We start from the raw sequence: 15581 nt of genomic DNA, 5'->3' as shown, positions 1-15581 counted from the left end.
AGGGCTCACCCAGCAAGTGCCATGGGTGCAGAGTGACAGTCCCACAGCAGTGGGAAACAGCCTGGAGGAGGTGGGAAAAGGATGCAAAACATCTTGGGGTGCAAACTGGGGGATGATTTGCCCCAGGAGTGAGGGCAGGAGTAACCAGCCCCAGTAGGTGCAGGCAGCTGGGAGGAACAGGCAGCTTTGCCACACTGCCCTTATGCATCTGCTCCTTGGCCAACACATCCTTCCCACCAGCTACACTTAATCCAGGAGACAGCAGCTACAAAAAAGAATATAATCTGGAGAAATACACACGTGACAGCAAGCGAAGCAAATGGAAAAGTAATCAAGGTTGAAGATTTAGCTTAATTTTTAGCCAAAACCTTGTGGCAATGCTGAACAAAGTGACCTGCAGGCTTTTTTCCCCCTCCCTGGGGTTGTTTTTAAATCAGAAATGCAGCTGTCAGTTCCCAAAGGTGGTTCTTGGGAGAGCTGAGGGACTGGGAAAGGGCTAGCAGAGAGGGGATGAGGCTCAAATTCAGAGTCACAGGGTTTCCCTCCCCCCACCCCTGACAAAAATATTCCAGTGATGTCCACCCTGATCTTAGCAAAGTGATGGTTATCAAGATGCACAACAGCTGTGGAGGGCTTTGTTGCTACAAAAACATCTCAAGGCACTCTAATGCTCTGCAAAAAGTTGGTATTCCAGCAGTTTGGCATTTTCAACTCAAAAATGGCTGTTGGGGAAACGAGCTGGAAGCCTTTGAAGGGCAGTTCCCACCCAGGCTCTCATGATACACCTTGCCAAGGTTTGCTGCCCTCTTCCCAGGCAGCAGCAGGGACCAGGCTGGGAAGAGCTGTGCAAGGTGCGGGTGAACCAGGAGCTCAGTGGCATCCCCAGACGCTGCTGCTTGCGCTAGATAAGCATGGAGATGGGATGGTTTTCCTGCTCCTTGCTCCTCTCCCAGTCCTGAGCAGCAGCTGCAGAGACCCTCCAACACCACAAGCCCCTCAATATATGCATCCTTGGCCTCTGCCCCACACAATAGGGTCTCTCCTAAACCTCTTTTCTGCTCCTGGAGAAGTGTCATCTCCTTGTATGCATTGATGCTCTGAGCCTGTTTTATCTTGTAACACTGCATAAGGTGCTGGAGCAGGGGCATGGAGATTCAGGTGCAACCCAGCAGCCACGAGCAAATCACTGTGGCCATGGGGACCCTTTCCCTTAGGGAAAGGACTCTTACATGGAAGAACAGAGCTAAGGACAGCAGGAACCCACCTTTGGCCAAAACACCCAGCTCTCATCACTATTACACAGCTTTCCAGACCCAAACCTTGAGCTCATTACACAGGCAGAACTCCAGCCATCAAAGGCCACCTTTCATTTTACAGAAAAAACCCACAGGCTGCCAAACTAAATAGACCTCACAGTGCCCTATGAATCAACCTCATCCCCAGAAGAGCTGTTGAAACTGGTATTTAGTTGGGGCAGGGGGGGCAAGGGAGGGTCTTCACCCCAGGTTTGGCTGTGCCTGGTGCCCCATTAACACAATGGAGGTGGCACCTCCAGACCTGCTGCACACATGCCTCTGGTACAGCTGGGAAAATGCTGCATGAATGAACTGTGCCTTAGATTAGCTTATGTGAAAATTAGTCTTTGATGATGCTGTCATTAGCAGTGACTCCGTAATGTGTTTGCACAAGGGCAGGAAGGAAATTAAGCAGGCTAGTTAAAGATGAAATAGTTCCCATTTCCCTGCATTAGAGCCTGGCAGGGTTTTAATTGAGGCAGAGGAAACTTTCAGAAGCATTTGGGAGCTGAAAACCAGGGTGTGATCCTTCACACAGACACCAATTTGATCACCATGATTCCTTCTGCTGCTGTGCCCCAGGGAAGCAGAGCCCAGCTCAGCAGCACAGGGTTCCCACCATGGTATGGGGGTGCAAGGGGGGGGGGGCAGGAGTGAGTGCCAGCTGCACAGATAAGCACCACGGTGACATCTCCATAGGGGACCAGCAGCTCAGATTGCCACGATTTTGTAGGTGAAACAACTCTGAGCAGCACCACACACAATTCAAGCCACCCCTGGGCTCTTGGCTGGTGAAACCATCTTGTTCACATGCATCTCTGCTTTGGGAGCACCAAGCAGCCTCCAGCCATCAGGGGAAAGAACCACCAAGCCCTCCAACAGCATTAAAAGCTTTTATGCTCTCAGCCCTCTCAAGGAAGCAAACCAGCCATCAGCATGTCTGAATACCCTGGAGACATTAGCACTCTTCCCGACAGGCTTGACTGGCAGGGGAATGACCCCCCCACCTCCATTTCACCAGCTCAAGCTTAGCACCACACAGACCATCCTTTTCTGCTTTAAAACCAACTCAGTGCCCAAAACCCCCTCAACTGTGGCCCATTTCCCTCCTGTCCTCATCCTGACCTCCACAGCATCCTCACCACAGCAGAAGGTTAAATGAGTCAGCCAAGGTTGTGTCTGGGATCAGCACTTCAAGGCAAGACTCCAACCTGTATTTTTCTTTCCCAAATAGAAACTGAGGAAGGACCAGGAGGCTCAATCGACCTCCCTGGAAGCAGCAAGGAGTTGTGAGACACCAGGATTTATTTCTAGTGAGTCCATCCATGGCCCATGTACCCTTCCAGAGAGATTCTTGGGGGCAGTGATTTCAGTATTGGCTGCCTTGCAGATCCTTGGGCTGCTCCCACACTAGGAAAAAAAGCAAAAGCCTTATGCCCCAGGGTCTCAGATGCTGTTTTATCCCCCAACCCACTCCCCCCCTTGTTGTTTCAAGCTTGCACCAGCATGAAGAGACTGGAATGTGGCTTTTTATATGGAGCACAGAGCTGTCTTAGAGAAAGGCCATCTGCTAGCCCAGCTCACATTTCACTGGAAACATCCTGAAAGCTGTGGGAACACACTACTCTCGGTGGTGATGGGGGAATGAGATATGACAGGGCAGGGGGCTACTGGCAAGGATCAGACTGTGCCATTCCAGCTCCTGCCCACCCCAGACCAACAACCCCCTTGATGTCAGTCCCAAAATATCCCTGGTGGGACTAACCTCTGGATGCTCAGCTGGCTCGTGGCAGGTTTAGCAGGCGGGGAGCTCAGCTCCAGTTGCACCAGCCAGAATCAAATACTCTTGTGCAGGAAAGAGCAGCCTATGTAATGCTGAGCTGGAGGAAAGGAAACTTGGACCAAAATTCCTTTGCAGCCAGCTTTGACTCAGGTCATCACCCTTGAAAGGCTCCTGACCCACATGCAGGCACCTCACCAGCCCCTATTTCCCTTCTGCAGCCCAACTGTGACTCTCAGGGCATCCTCAGCCCTTGCTGCAGCAGCACAATCCCAGCTCTGGGTTGATCCCTTGGTGCCCAAAGCCCAGCAAGCTCCCGGGCAGGATGCAAATGCACATCTCCAAGCCATGTATGCAAAGAACCATTTCAACTGCTTGTTTTGTAGAGACACTTTAAGTCACAGGGCAGTTTCTGCCTTGGGCTTGCCTGCAAAGTTACCAGGCATTAGAATTACATGGGCAAATGCCCCCTATGCCTTTTGGAAGCTGATCTAACAGCCAAGCACTGCTTCCTAGGCTCATCCTCCCCTGGCTTGCCTGACCCTGTGGAGAGCCACTTCCGCAAGCAAACCCAACAAAAAACTTGCCTTAGAGACAAACCAAAAATCAGCTACAGGTTTGGCTGCCCAGTCCTGTCAGCAGAGCCAGCAAACAGCCCATGGGTGCACAAGGAGCAGGATAGTGCCATGGGGGTCAGCAACATATGGGAGCAGCCAGCATGGCTCACACCACCGTCTCCTGGAGGCTCTGCAACATCCAGCAAACACCTTTGTTGGGAATCTCCTAAAGCAAAGGGCTCAAGGAGCCATCAACTCCCCACTGCAGGGATGCACACACACACACCCCCCAGCACACCCTGTATGCACACATACGTCTGTGTTGCATCACTCAGCATCACCCTGGATATCCCAGGCTGTTTGCTGGAAGGCAGCCACCACTTTGCATCTAGTTACCTGGTTTCCCAGCAAACAAACTGGAGTTCAAAGCCCCTCTCCCTGCTGTTGCACAGGGGTAAGAAAGCTGTCAGCAAGTCCCTGTGGCACCAAAGGATGCTTTTTCAGGGACGGGGATTTCTTTTCGTTTTTTGCTGCCTTTGAGAGCTGCCTGTTGAGATGTGAAGCCAACACATACCCAGGGGCACCCCCAGGCACTTTCCCCACTGGAGAGGAGAAAGGAAGAGTGTCAGCAGAGCCAGCTCAGCTCAGAAACCTGCCCCAGGCTGCCAGAAGTGCTTGCTCCAGGGCAGAGATCTGCAAGGTCCCTGCTATCAAGCAGGGTTCATCTCCAGATCCCATCTCTGTCCCTATGGCAGGCAAGGCAGGGGAGCCTCACATCCCCCTGGCCCTGCAGCACTCCCGGCTGAAGGCTGAGGAGAAGACCCTGGATTTTGAGTTTGAGGTGGTCAGTGCCCAGTTTAACCGACGGGGCCACTACATCCTGCGTCTCACCGTGGAGAACCCGCTGCTGCAAGGCTCCAGCATCGGCATCCAGCTCCGCATCAACAGTGGGGAGGTCATCCAGAGCAGCACCGGCACCACTGACACCATTGAGCAGAGCAACCTCAACCAGATCTACTCCTTCCAGAGGAGGAAATTCACCTTCACCCTGCCCAGAGGTAAGAGGCTGGATGCCAGAGGGATGGGCTGATGGCAGAGGCAACCCCAGAGCACAGCTCTGCAGCAAGCACAGCCTGTCTCAGTCTTGCAGATCCCCATACCATGCTCATACCTTTGCCCCCACAGCAAACCCCTGAGCTGGAGTCAAAGCTGTCTGAGCTTAGTGGGATGGATGGGGCAGGTCCAGCTTGGAGAATGGGGCCAACACCACCAGCAATGCAAACACTCCCCCCCACCATGGTCTAGATGTATTCAGGCTGGATAACCCATTTGCTAGTGTTCACAGAACAGAGCGAACCAGGGCTGCTGATGGATGAGCCAGGGAAACGCTCCTGGGACCACCAGCCCTCCTAAGCAAGGCTTCATCCCCCACCGCTCCCAGCAGGTTTCTGCAAGAATGACAAGAACCATGACGTGCGGCTACACATCGAGGCCCTGCGCTTCCCCAGGAGGGCAGAGAGGATGAGGAGAGGCAGGCGGGTGGGCGAAGCCTTCTTCGCCATCTACCCCCGCACAAACCAACCCCGGATGAAGCTCTCTGCCAGGAAGGATGAGGACTGGTACCACTACAGTGCCGTGATGGCTTTGCTGCGGGTAGGCAGCAAGCAGCCGGCAATGCACTGCGGCCGGCTGGCCTTCACTGCATCCCTGCACGAGCACCGGCCACCCACCGTGCTGGCTCCACCCCCACCCCTCTCCCCTGGCACCCAGGAGGACCAGCGAGCAGCAGGCACAGCCCCAGCATCCTCAACCCTGGCCATCCATGTCCCCAGCCGCTCACTCCGTACACCAGAGTCTGCTTACCACTCACTGCTCACTGAGGGCCCCGCCTGCTCCACTGAGGTAGGAGAGTCCAGATTTGGGGGCCAGGGATCCTATGCTCCAGCAAAACAAGAGCAGGCCAGCCTGCTTCAGACAGGATTTGGCCCTAGGGTAGCTAGATGGCTCCACATAGGCACCAGCTAGAGGAAAAGCAAAAAGGGAGACATCTCTACAGCTTTCTGGGGTACCTTTAGTAAACAGCACAGCCCTGCCTCAGTTTCCCCTCCCTCATTCCCCAGCATTACTGAGTAGAAGCCTAGTGCCTGTCCCCTGCCTGCCACCACAGTTAGGGACCCTCTTTGTCCAGGACAGGAACAAGCTGGGACAAGCTCAAGATGCAGGGTCTTGGTGAGACAGCAACCACCCAAGCAAAGCCAGTAAAGAGGGTCCTGCAGTCAAACCATGCTCAGAGCTGTAGGAAAAGATCCTTTATGGGGTATTCACCTGGCTGTACCCACCCCAGCATAGCCCAACACAACATTAACCATCTCCTATGAAGCACAAGACCCACAGCACTTGCAGCAGAACCAGAACCACCAACCTACCTGAATCCCCCTCACCTTCCTGGCTAGTACAGGGCAGCCCCACTAGCAGAGACCCCCAGAAACAGTAAAGCTCCCCACTATCACTCTGCCCTCCTCTGCTCCTCTCTTTTAAGGGCTGGGAGCCAGTCCCCATTAGAGGCAGCTGGGAGCTGGGCAGGTGCTCCCTATAAAGGATGGAGGGAGGGCTGGGCTGCTAAAAAGCTTATTAATAAGATAATTTTTTTAATGAGAATAGGTTTTTTGTTTGGTTGGTTGATTTTTTTTTTTTCCCCCTGAGGCAGTTGGGGCTGTGGAGGAGCAATCCCTAGGCAGGCAGGCATGCATTGGGCGGGGGGGTCCTCAAGTCTAAAATAAATGTTGTTGGGGTGGTTATGGCTGTTTTAGGAGTTTTTAATTATTATTTCTTGCAAAAGTTCTGCCCTTGAAGGGTGAAGTCCCAAGCCCGAGTGTTACAGGATGGAGCTGGGATGCAGAGGGGTCTCCCTGGGATGTGGGAGGAGGTGTTATGTGGGACACTGAGGGGACTGGGAAAAGGGGTGCTGGAGCCTAAAGCTGGATCTTCAAACCCCTTCTCTTACACCCAGAGGCTGCAGGCTGACCCTGCACTCAGCTCCTCCCCGGAGCTCCTGGGTAACTCAGCAGACAAGCATGAGCATCCTTCCTCCTCCTCCTCCTCGGTGCCTGCCCCTGTTGTGCCGAGCTGCAGCAGCTTCCACCTCTCCTCGCCAGGCTACAGCCCGGATCTGGCTTCCTCGCCAGTGCAGGTGAGTGCAGCCGGTGGAGAAGACACCATCCTAAATTAATAACAAAATGCTATTGTTTATAGTAGCTTCCCATTACAGCTTTGCGGTGCTGGAGAGGAGATGGAGGGGTGCAAGGGGACATGGCCACCTCCATGCTGTCCCTGGCTCAGCTTGGGTACTAGCACTGCTCCTGCTCCCAGGCCATCGCGTTCCTAGCCTAGTCATAGGGATGGGGGAATGAGACATCAAACTTTGTATTTCTAGTACCAGAAGGCAGCCCTGCAAGCTGGCCATCCCCGGGCAATGGATGGTGTCACCTAGAAGTTCTTAAAATGCTGACTGTGGGCATCTGGGGCTGACACATCTTAAATATTTCATCTTGCAGCTAAAATATAGATTTCTAAAAACTGCAGAAACCATAGGACAGGGCTAACACAGTCAGAAAGTCTGCATTTCTCTTTCCTTAGTTATGTTAAAAGCTGTCTAAATAAAGGAAAAAAAGACAACCCTTACCCCAGGGGCTCCATTTCCTGCATCTTGTAAGAATAACATGTCCGTTGATGAAGACATCATCTATGCTGCTCTCGGAGGTGTCTCGTACACCTGTGAAAACATGGCTTGAGAAAGCTGGATTACAGCACCAGATTGATCTCATGAACCCTCCCCAGGCGTCCTCTGGGCTCTCTTCTCTTTCCAGGGAGTCCCTTGTGTCCTCCAGCTGGGCTGGTGGGAGGGCTGGGGATGGTGGGCTTGATCGCAAGGTCTTCTGCAGCCTCTGGGCCACCAGCAAAAGCTGCTGACTCAGGGACGGGGCTGGCAGCCCTTACTCAGTTCTCCAGCTAAGGGCTTCTGCAGTGGAGAGGTGACAAGGGACTCCACAGGTGGTGGCTTGTGCCCACGGTGCCATCACCAGGATGTCCTAAATGCTGGACATGTGCTTCTTGGTCCTGGTGACTACGTTGGTGTGGCTGTAGGGTAAAAACTGGGTTGGCATCCCTCTCCCCTGCGGTGTGCCCTGCACAGGAGCTACCTGCTGCTGCAGTGCTGCAGGACGCCTTCATGCCTTGGCTCTTTCCCTTGTACAGGATAAATGTGTTGCTGATGGCTCTGCAGCACTTGATCCATGTATTTCACAGGAGTTACAGGGTGCTCGAGCCCTGCTGAGCTGCTCAGCCTCTCTCCAGGGCAGCTGCCTGCTCCTTGCACTGCAGGCAGGATGCTGAGCATTGCAGACCCTCAGGACCCTGGAGCAGCTCCTTGTCCTTCCCAGCAGTTGGCATCTCTTGATTTTCAAGTGGATGTGTTATCCCCACCCCAATCAGCTGAAAATTTACTGGCCAGAAATGCTTATTAGCGAGGCCTGATTGAGTTTGCTCAGCAAATGTCTAGACGTAAACTCTTTTGAGCTGCGGAAATCGATAGCAATCAGCTGGGATGCGGAGCGGGATGCTGCGGAGCCAGGCCAGGAGTGTAAGGCGAGGCATTAGCAAATGCAATTTTGCTCCTGGGCCCCTGGAGGGAATGCAATAAATCACCTGCTGCTGATGTCACCCAGCAAGTATTTGCCAGGATGGTTTTTATTTAAAAATTAAAAGCTGAGAGGTGGGGGAGGTGTTGGCTCCCTGCCCTTCTGGGAGGGCTGGAGTGATGGAAAATGTGTTGGAGGGTGGTTGAGCTGTGCTGGGCTATGGGGAAGGGGCATGGGCCAGGTGGAGCTGTGAGGGAGTTTTAATCTCCAAAAGCACTCCTGGGATGCTGCAGCACAGAGCAAGCTGAAGCTATGGGAGCTGCTTGTCAATCAGCTGTTTTGTCTCTTGGTGGTCCAAACCTGAGCATCTCGAAGCATCACATGTTGATCCTGCAGTGCATGGTGAAGTTGAACCCTAAACTGAAGTTTGAGAGCCTGAATATCTTCATAAATTCAGGCAGGACTTGGGTGATCAATAGTTTGGGGAGTCAGCAATGCTGGGGTGTGGAGAGGGGCAACTTCAGAGGGGTGAGGGGTCCCATCACAGGGCTGCTGCTTGGACCGGTGTCCTGAGAAATCTGGATGCTGGGGTATTGTGTCCATCTGTTTTGCTTTCCCAAATGGCAAAGACATGCGGGCGCATCCCAGCGGGGTACCAGCTCCTTGACACTGCCTCCGTGCCGAGCATCTCATCTGCAGGATGGTGGGGGTGATGGATGGGTGCTGAGCTCCACCCGAAAGGCCAAGGCACAGGGATAACGATTTTCTCGTCTCACTGCAACCTGCAGATAATGTATTCCTAGGCACGAAGTGGGAGGCTCTGCTGGCTGTTCAAATGCCTTGTGCGTGTTGCAGAGCCAGACGGCTCCCTAATTGTCCCAGGACCTAGGCACGGCACCGAGCAGGTTGATAACATGCCATGGATGATCTCTCAGTCACTGGGATGGCTGAGGTTGAGCCTTGGAGCTGTCAGTCCCAGGGATACCTCTTCCCCCAGCCTGGCAGGGATGGAGAAGAGGGGACTGGGCTCACCAGGACCCTTGGGGACTTTGCAGCAGAACACAGAGCTCTGTTAAGGGAATCAGCCCCCAGGTCAGCAGAAGTCAGTCCCTTCCTCTGGGAACCATTCCCATTTCATTTCCAGCAGGTCTGCGTGGTGCTGGGGGGAAAGAGCCAGCTTTTGGAAATCTCCTTGGCAGTTGGACTTGGTTGCAAGCCCACAGAAGATGGTTTGTTTCCAGTCTCCCTGGACCAGCTGGCAGCGAGGCATCCATCCCAAAACAGCAATCTGTTGCTGTCAGGGTACAAGGAATCGCAGCCTTTCTGCATCAAACAAATGGGTTTGCACACAGCTTGTGTTCCTGCTTGGTCTCGCCTGTTTACCAGGCTGCAAGAGTGCAGGGGTATCAGGCAGCTGGGTGAGACACAGCTGGTGCTTCCCATGGGAAGCACACCCCATCCATACTGTGCAAGGCCAGCTGTGACTTGTGGAGCTTCAACAGGTCTGAAAAATGGGTCCAAAACAGCTCCTGGCTCCACTTACGCTGTGTGTTATCCCTTTGGATTCCTCATGGAGCTAAACAGCCTCCCTAGCAAAGCATGCGTGGGTGTAAAGTGACGGTGTGACATAAATCACAGGGACAAGCAAAGAAGTTCCCCAGGAATAAGGATCACCTTTATTTTTTAAGCAGGATACAGAAAGTAAAGCAGTGGATCCTCAAGCACCGAGTGCATTTCAGGCACAGGGACCTGGGGGAGTCTGAGCCACAGCTGGACTGATTTTGGCCCCTTTTTTGGGGGGTTCAGGCTGGGACTTCCTTAATGCATGCAGGGGGGGTATCTCAGGAGTCCTTTCCTCACCAGTCAGATGTGGATGACAGGCTATGAACAGAATTAGCTTGCTAGTGCTAGCTCTGCTGCTTTTTGGTGGGGAGCAGAGCCCAGCCCTGGCCTCTCCTGAATGCTTCAAAACAAACCCAGACCCATTTGCAAGCCTGGCTCAACCATCTGGCTATGCTGAGGGGCTGGGGGATGGTTTTGGGCTGAGATATTGCATTTCTGTCCATCTGCAGTGGTAGGGGGAGCAGGGCTGCAGGGGCAGGGCAAGGATGCTTGTGCTGGGATGTGGATGCCCTCGCGATGTGCCCCACCCTGCCGAGCGATGATGGTGGATAAAAGCTTCTGTCTTCCCATCACCAGAGCAGCAGGGCTGGGGCAGAGGTCTCTGTTAGCGGGTGATGGATGTCGTGTGTCTCCCGTCTGTCCCCTGGCCGGCTCATCCATCACTCATCCTGATGACAGCGGCCGTCACAGGGAGGGTGGCAGGGGTCCAGCCCTTCTCCCCAGCCTGCTGCCCTGACACCGGGGTAAGGGGCTGGAGCTGCCTCGACTCACTGAAAGCCCAATGAGGCTGAAAAACAAACTTTGCCGGCAGGGCTCGCCCCAGGATGCAGGCGAGATGAATAACGCCACTCTGGTGAGCAATTTGTAGGGCTTTGAAAAGCTGTCAGCCCAGGGAGGAGCATGCCTTGACGGGTTCATCGGGGACTTCGCCTTCCTCCGGCAGCGCCCCAGCTCTCCGTATCCCTTGATCATCCCCGTTCCGTGCCAGAGGGAGCTGGGAGCAAAAAGGGACCTGAGGCAAATGGCTTTGGGGTGCTGCTTGCATAGCTCTGATTTACTGAAAGATGATTTTTTTGGTTGGGAAAATGCATATTCCTAGTGATGTATTGCAAGGAACTGATATCCCCTATCATAACGCTGGGGAGCTGAGGCTGCCCAGCTTGGTCCAAAAGTCCTGTTCTCCGCATGCTTCTCCCTGCTTGGGTGGAGATCTGGCATGGAAATGGGCCAGTGCAGACTGGCAATTCACATTTTCTTAGCTAAAATGGAGAAAAACCTTCTCGAAGAAGATGGATCCTGTAGAGGTTTTCCGAGCTGCTTCTCGGTTTGCTCGTCTGCAAAGCACACACTCTTTGGATGCTCAGAGGAAATGCAGGCAGGAGGAGTGTCTGCTAGCTCTAATTCCTGCAATTTAAGTCATCATGTCCCTTTAAGTGTCAAATAACTGCCTTGATGAGAAAAGCAAATGGGGTTAAAAAGAGAAAATTGCTCCATTTTAAGGGGGGGGGGAGGAAATTGCACTGGTGCTGCTGATAAATATAGAAAGTGTAAAACTCTCCTAATGGAGCAGACGAGGCAGTGCTGGGCTGCCGGCCCATTTAATTATTTGACAGGTGAATTGGGAGTTTTCTACATAAATGGAAGGAAAATGAATTTGGCAATTTTTAGCCCAAAGGGATTCCCAGCCAGCGGCAATGGGGCTCCCTGGGGAAATCGGCTCGGAGTCAGCATCCCTGCATGCCGATGGGGGAGAGCATCCTCCCCCCTGGTGCCCCGAAACCGCCCTGTGATCTCTAATGAGCTCCTGCAGGGTCCCCTCGAGGAAACAACTTGCTTAAAAATAATAATAAGAAGAATATATCAAGCTCAGCCCAAATCCAAGGAAAAAATCCCCCCATCCCTGCAGCTGGCTTGGAAATGGGAGCAGAGCAGTGGTGTCTGCCTGCAGCAATGAGGGTTAGTGGAGTGGTGGGGAGGGCTGAGGCTGGCAGGATGAAACGATGAATAAAACAGTGTTTGCTTTCCTGCATCGCTTTTCTTCCTCTTGCTTTTGTTTCGCTGGGAATCTACTAAAGGGCTTTAACCGCCCGAGTGTTTTTCCTTGGAGGGTGGTTTGAACTTGCTGCGTGAAGATGTTGGGAAATACCCCTCGTAATACAATTGGGTTTGCTTCAAAAATGAGCTTGGGCTGCCTCAGGCCGTCGGTGGAGCTGAAGTTCTTCAACCATATGGCTGTTTATCTTAGGGCTGTGTTTTGAGCAGCGCTTGCCAGAGTCTAGAGCCTTTGCAGGGGGGAGGATACGCTTGCTAGCTCCTAGAAATGGAAACCATGTGCTCGCCGGCTCCTTTCGTTTGGGAAGCTGATGGCTGTTCCTTGCCTTGTGCACCCACGTCTGTGTCATCCTTGAGGCTATTTTTCAAGGGCAGGGGCTTCTCTGTCAGAGGCTAATTGTAGGTGTCACTATAGGGGACCTGTGTTCTCCTCCCATCCCATGCCAAGCAGCTCGAAGGCATCGGGGAGTAAAACCTCAGCAGTGTCTGAGGGAGAAAGCATCCGTGGCTGGACCCAGCAGGATAACACCTTCCCATGCTGCATCAGCAAACCATGGACGAGCCCATGTGCCTTCCACCGATGGAGGGAGATAGTGGCATGGTGCAAAAGCCCTTTGCTTTGAAAGGGCAGCATCCTGCTGCAATTGCATCTTGCAAACACCTGGTCCCAGCCCTGCTTGAAGGGCCATGGTGCTGGGGATGCCCATCGGTGCAGCTCAGTGCTCCTCTCCCATGGGTGGGAGCAGGGGTCAGAGGAAGAAGACTGCTGATACTGTTTTAATCTTCCTTTTAACTGTAATTGCGTTTGGCCGGCTCCCCCGAGCTTGTTCCGGGCGATGCATTTTTCCCGGCTAGATTGCTTTCCTTGTTTTGCTCATTGGAGACAGGCCGGGGCCTGTGTCATGCCAGCTATGCATTAATAGAGCCTCAAATGAGATTTCACAGCCTCAAATCTGATTAGCGCCAAGGCTCCGGTTGCTTTGGAGAGTGGGGCAGACAGATGAGGAGCCGTGATGTTTGTGGGAGGGGTGCAAACCCATACGGATGTGGGATGTCACGCTGTACTCTTAACACTGTGGGCTTACAGGGACTGATGCGGAGCCTGGGGCCATGGGGACAGCAGGGCACAGTGCAGCTGGGATGCAACGCATCTGCCACCCCCAGAAAACCCTGAATTCAGGATGCTAAATTGTCCCTTGCACAGCATGTTGGGAGAAGGCTGGTCTGGGCAAAGCAGCTGCACCCGCTCACCCATCGGCCGCCGAGTCCTTGATGGGCTGCTTGTGGCCTGTAAGCCCCTATTTCACCCCATTTTGCTGCCTGATGACATGTAAAATCTCCCTCCCCATCCCAGTTCCCCTGTGCCTGGAGGTGCATGCTTGCTCGCTGCCCGTGATGGAGCCAGTCGGCCGTTAGCTGGCTGCTCGCCCCCTTTATCAGGAGATGCTCTGTGGTGTCCCAGGGGCTCTTGGCATGCTCTTACATCCCAGAGCCCTGAGGTCCAGCCCTGAGAGGTGGCTGAATCTGCTAGGATGTCCTAAGGGACACTTGGGGACCCAGCATCCTCAGGCTAGCCTGGCTCTGGGATGTCCTGGCCATGCTCCAGCCCTTCCTCGTGTTCAGACCCTCCATGGCACAGCGCTGGAGGTGTAACCTGTGGGTCGATCCTGCTGCTTGTTTAAAGCTAAGTGGCACTTTTTTTTTCCCATCCTCTCGGCTGCCAGGGGAGAGGAAGCATCCTGCTGGTGTTTAGCTGCCATAAGGAGGTTTGAAAGGAGCCTGGGGAGACATCACGTAGGAAAACTCACACCAGCCCTAGTCCATCTTCGCTCATGGAACCTACTATTATTTTATGAAGTCTCAGGAGGAGAATAAAGCTGACACATTCCCAACAGCTGCTCATAAATTGCCAGGGGCAGGGAGGAGCTCGGGGCTGCGAGCACTCCCACCGTAGAGGCGTGGATCCCCACTCCCGTGGCAGCATCGCTCCTGGCTTTAGCCTGGGCTGGGGGGCTTGTGGGGCTCACTATGAAGGACCAGGAGGATCCTAGCCTTCCATGGCAGGGCAGGGGCTGGTGTTCTCCTGTAGAGCATCGGTGCATCGTCCCAGGGAGCACTGACAGGGCTGTGTTTGGGGTTGAGGAGGTGAACGTTGCAGGTGTACAGCCCCAGGCACTCACCTCCCATCTTGTGCTGTCCAATGCACCAGAGAAATCAAAATTCAAGGAGCATTCTGCCAGGGGGAAAATGCAGCCATGGTCTCCAGCAGCGGGCAGGGGCCAAGCTGGGTTGGAGGAGCCCCTGCAGTGCTGTGCCTGGAGGTCCCTGCTGGCTCCCAGCCCGGGCTGTCCTCCCCAAACTAAACGCCGGGCTCTTGAGGCTATTTATGTCTTGTCAGCTCGCAGCCAGAAGCAATTTAATCTTGGCTGAGCGCTGCTGTAGAGGAGCTGCCTGGGCCCCAGTGCTTCTTTCGAGATGATAAAGAGTTGATAGAAAAACAAATTACAATGATGGCAGCTCAGGCACTGTTAATCAACCTCCCCACAACATTGCAGTGTGAATAATTAATAATCATCGTTAAGGATGCTTTAAGGGTGGCTTGGGGTTAAGGTGCTGCGTGGGATCAGGGCAGTGGATTGCGTGAGATGCTCAAGATGCTCTGCAGGAGTTGATGATGCTCCAAGGGACCTCAAAATGTTTTAAACATGTTGCCAGCTGAGACCCTTGGGGATATGGGAACTTTATTTTTTCTCTGCCTCCGCAAGCGACAGGTTGCAAACTCCTGGGTGAGAGCACTTGTCTTGGCAAGGACGGAGAAGTTTTGCTTCCCGCTGAGTAAGAGAGCTGAAAAACAAGCGTGGGCTCTACCTGGAACTGCAGGCACCCTCTTTTCTGGAAGAAATACTGAATTGCCTCCTGGCTTTGAATAGTGACTGGGGTTTTTTTTCAGTAGTTAATCACAGCCTTGCTGAGAGTTTCTGGTACTGGTTGCCTGCAAAGCCTGGCATTGTTCATTACTGCTATTTTTAAAATCTTCTGTTCTCCTGCTGAGTTTTACTTAGTTTAACCGCTCGTGAATTTTCTATGAAAACCCCTTGCTAATTATTGTGCTGTAACCATTGCTAGCGGTAAAACCTACTTGGTTTTTTAGGGAGATGTAAATATAAGTGGTGGGTATGAAGATGTGCATTAGGAAACCTGCTGCTGTTATCTGGAATATGAAAGAAAATAGGGAAAACATAGGAAAATGTCCCAAAATAGTGACCTGGAGCTGTAAATAAGGGTGTGGTGTGGGACACCGATCCAGCGTCACAGCTTAGGTCCTGGGGTCCCCCAGAGCAGGGCTCCATCAGCAAGCTTGGAGGTGTCCGTGCAATTCAAAGCAAGGTTGTTTCCCGGCTCTGCCAGATGGAATTCCTCTAGATTGGGTTTTTAGTGGGTATTTGGGGTGCAAATACTCACTAAAACTCCAGAGCCAGAGCCTGAACAGATGCTTTCTTGAAAGGAGAGAGGGGTCTCCAGGGAGAGCATCCCTGCCTGCCCTGCCTGCACACCCATGCTTCCTGCCCATGAATCGGGCACCCCGCCTCTTCGAAGCCCCCAGCCATCCTTGCCCTCCCTTGGTGATGCAGCTGCG

General features: G+C 53.3%; 1 protein-coding gene across 1 annotated transcript in view; it reads left to right on the top strand.

The window, feature by feature from the left end:
• Positions 1 to 4380: 4380 nt before the first annotated feature.
• CCDC33 (coiled-coil domain containing 33) overlaps positions 4381 to 15581 on the top strand; it is a 43513-nt gene continuing 32312 nt past the window's right edge. The window contains exons 1-3 of the mRNA XM_072870350.1: positions 4381 to 4690; positions 5077 to 5534; positions 6643 to 6822. Coding sequence (XP_072726451.1) covers positions 4381 to 4690; positions 5077 to 5534; positions 6643 to 6822 — 948 coding nt within the window. The remainder of the gene's footprint in view (positions 4691 to 5076; positions 5535 to 6642; positions 6823 to 15581) is intronic.

This window comes from Ciconia boyciana, chromosome 8, assembly GCF_034638445.1.
Source record: "Ciconia boyciana chromosome 8, ASM3463844v1, whole genome shotgun sequence".
Lineage (NCBI taxonomy): Eukaryota > Metazoa > Chordata > Aves > Ciconiiformes > Ciconiidae > Ciconia > Ciconia boyciana.
This window is presented reverse-complemented; position numbering and strand designations above follow the sequence as displayed.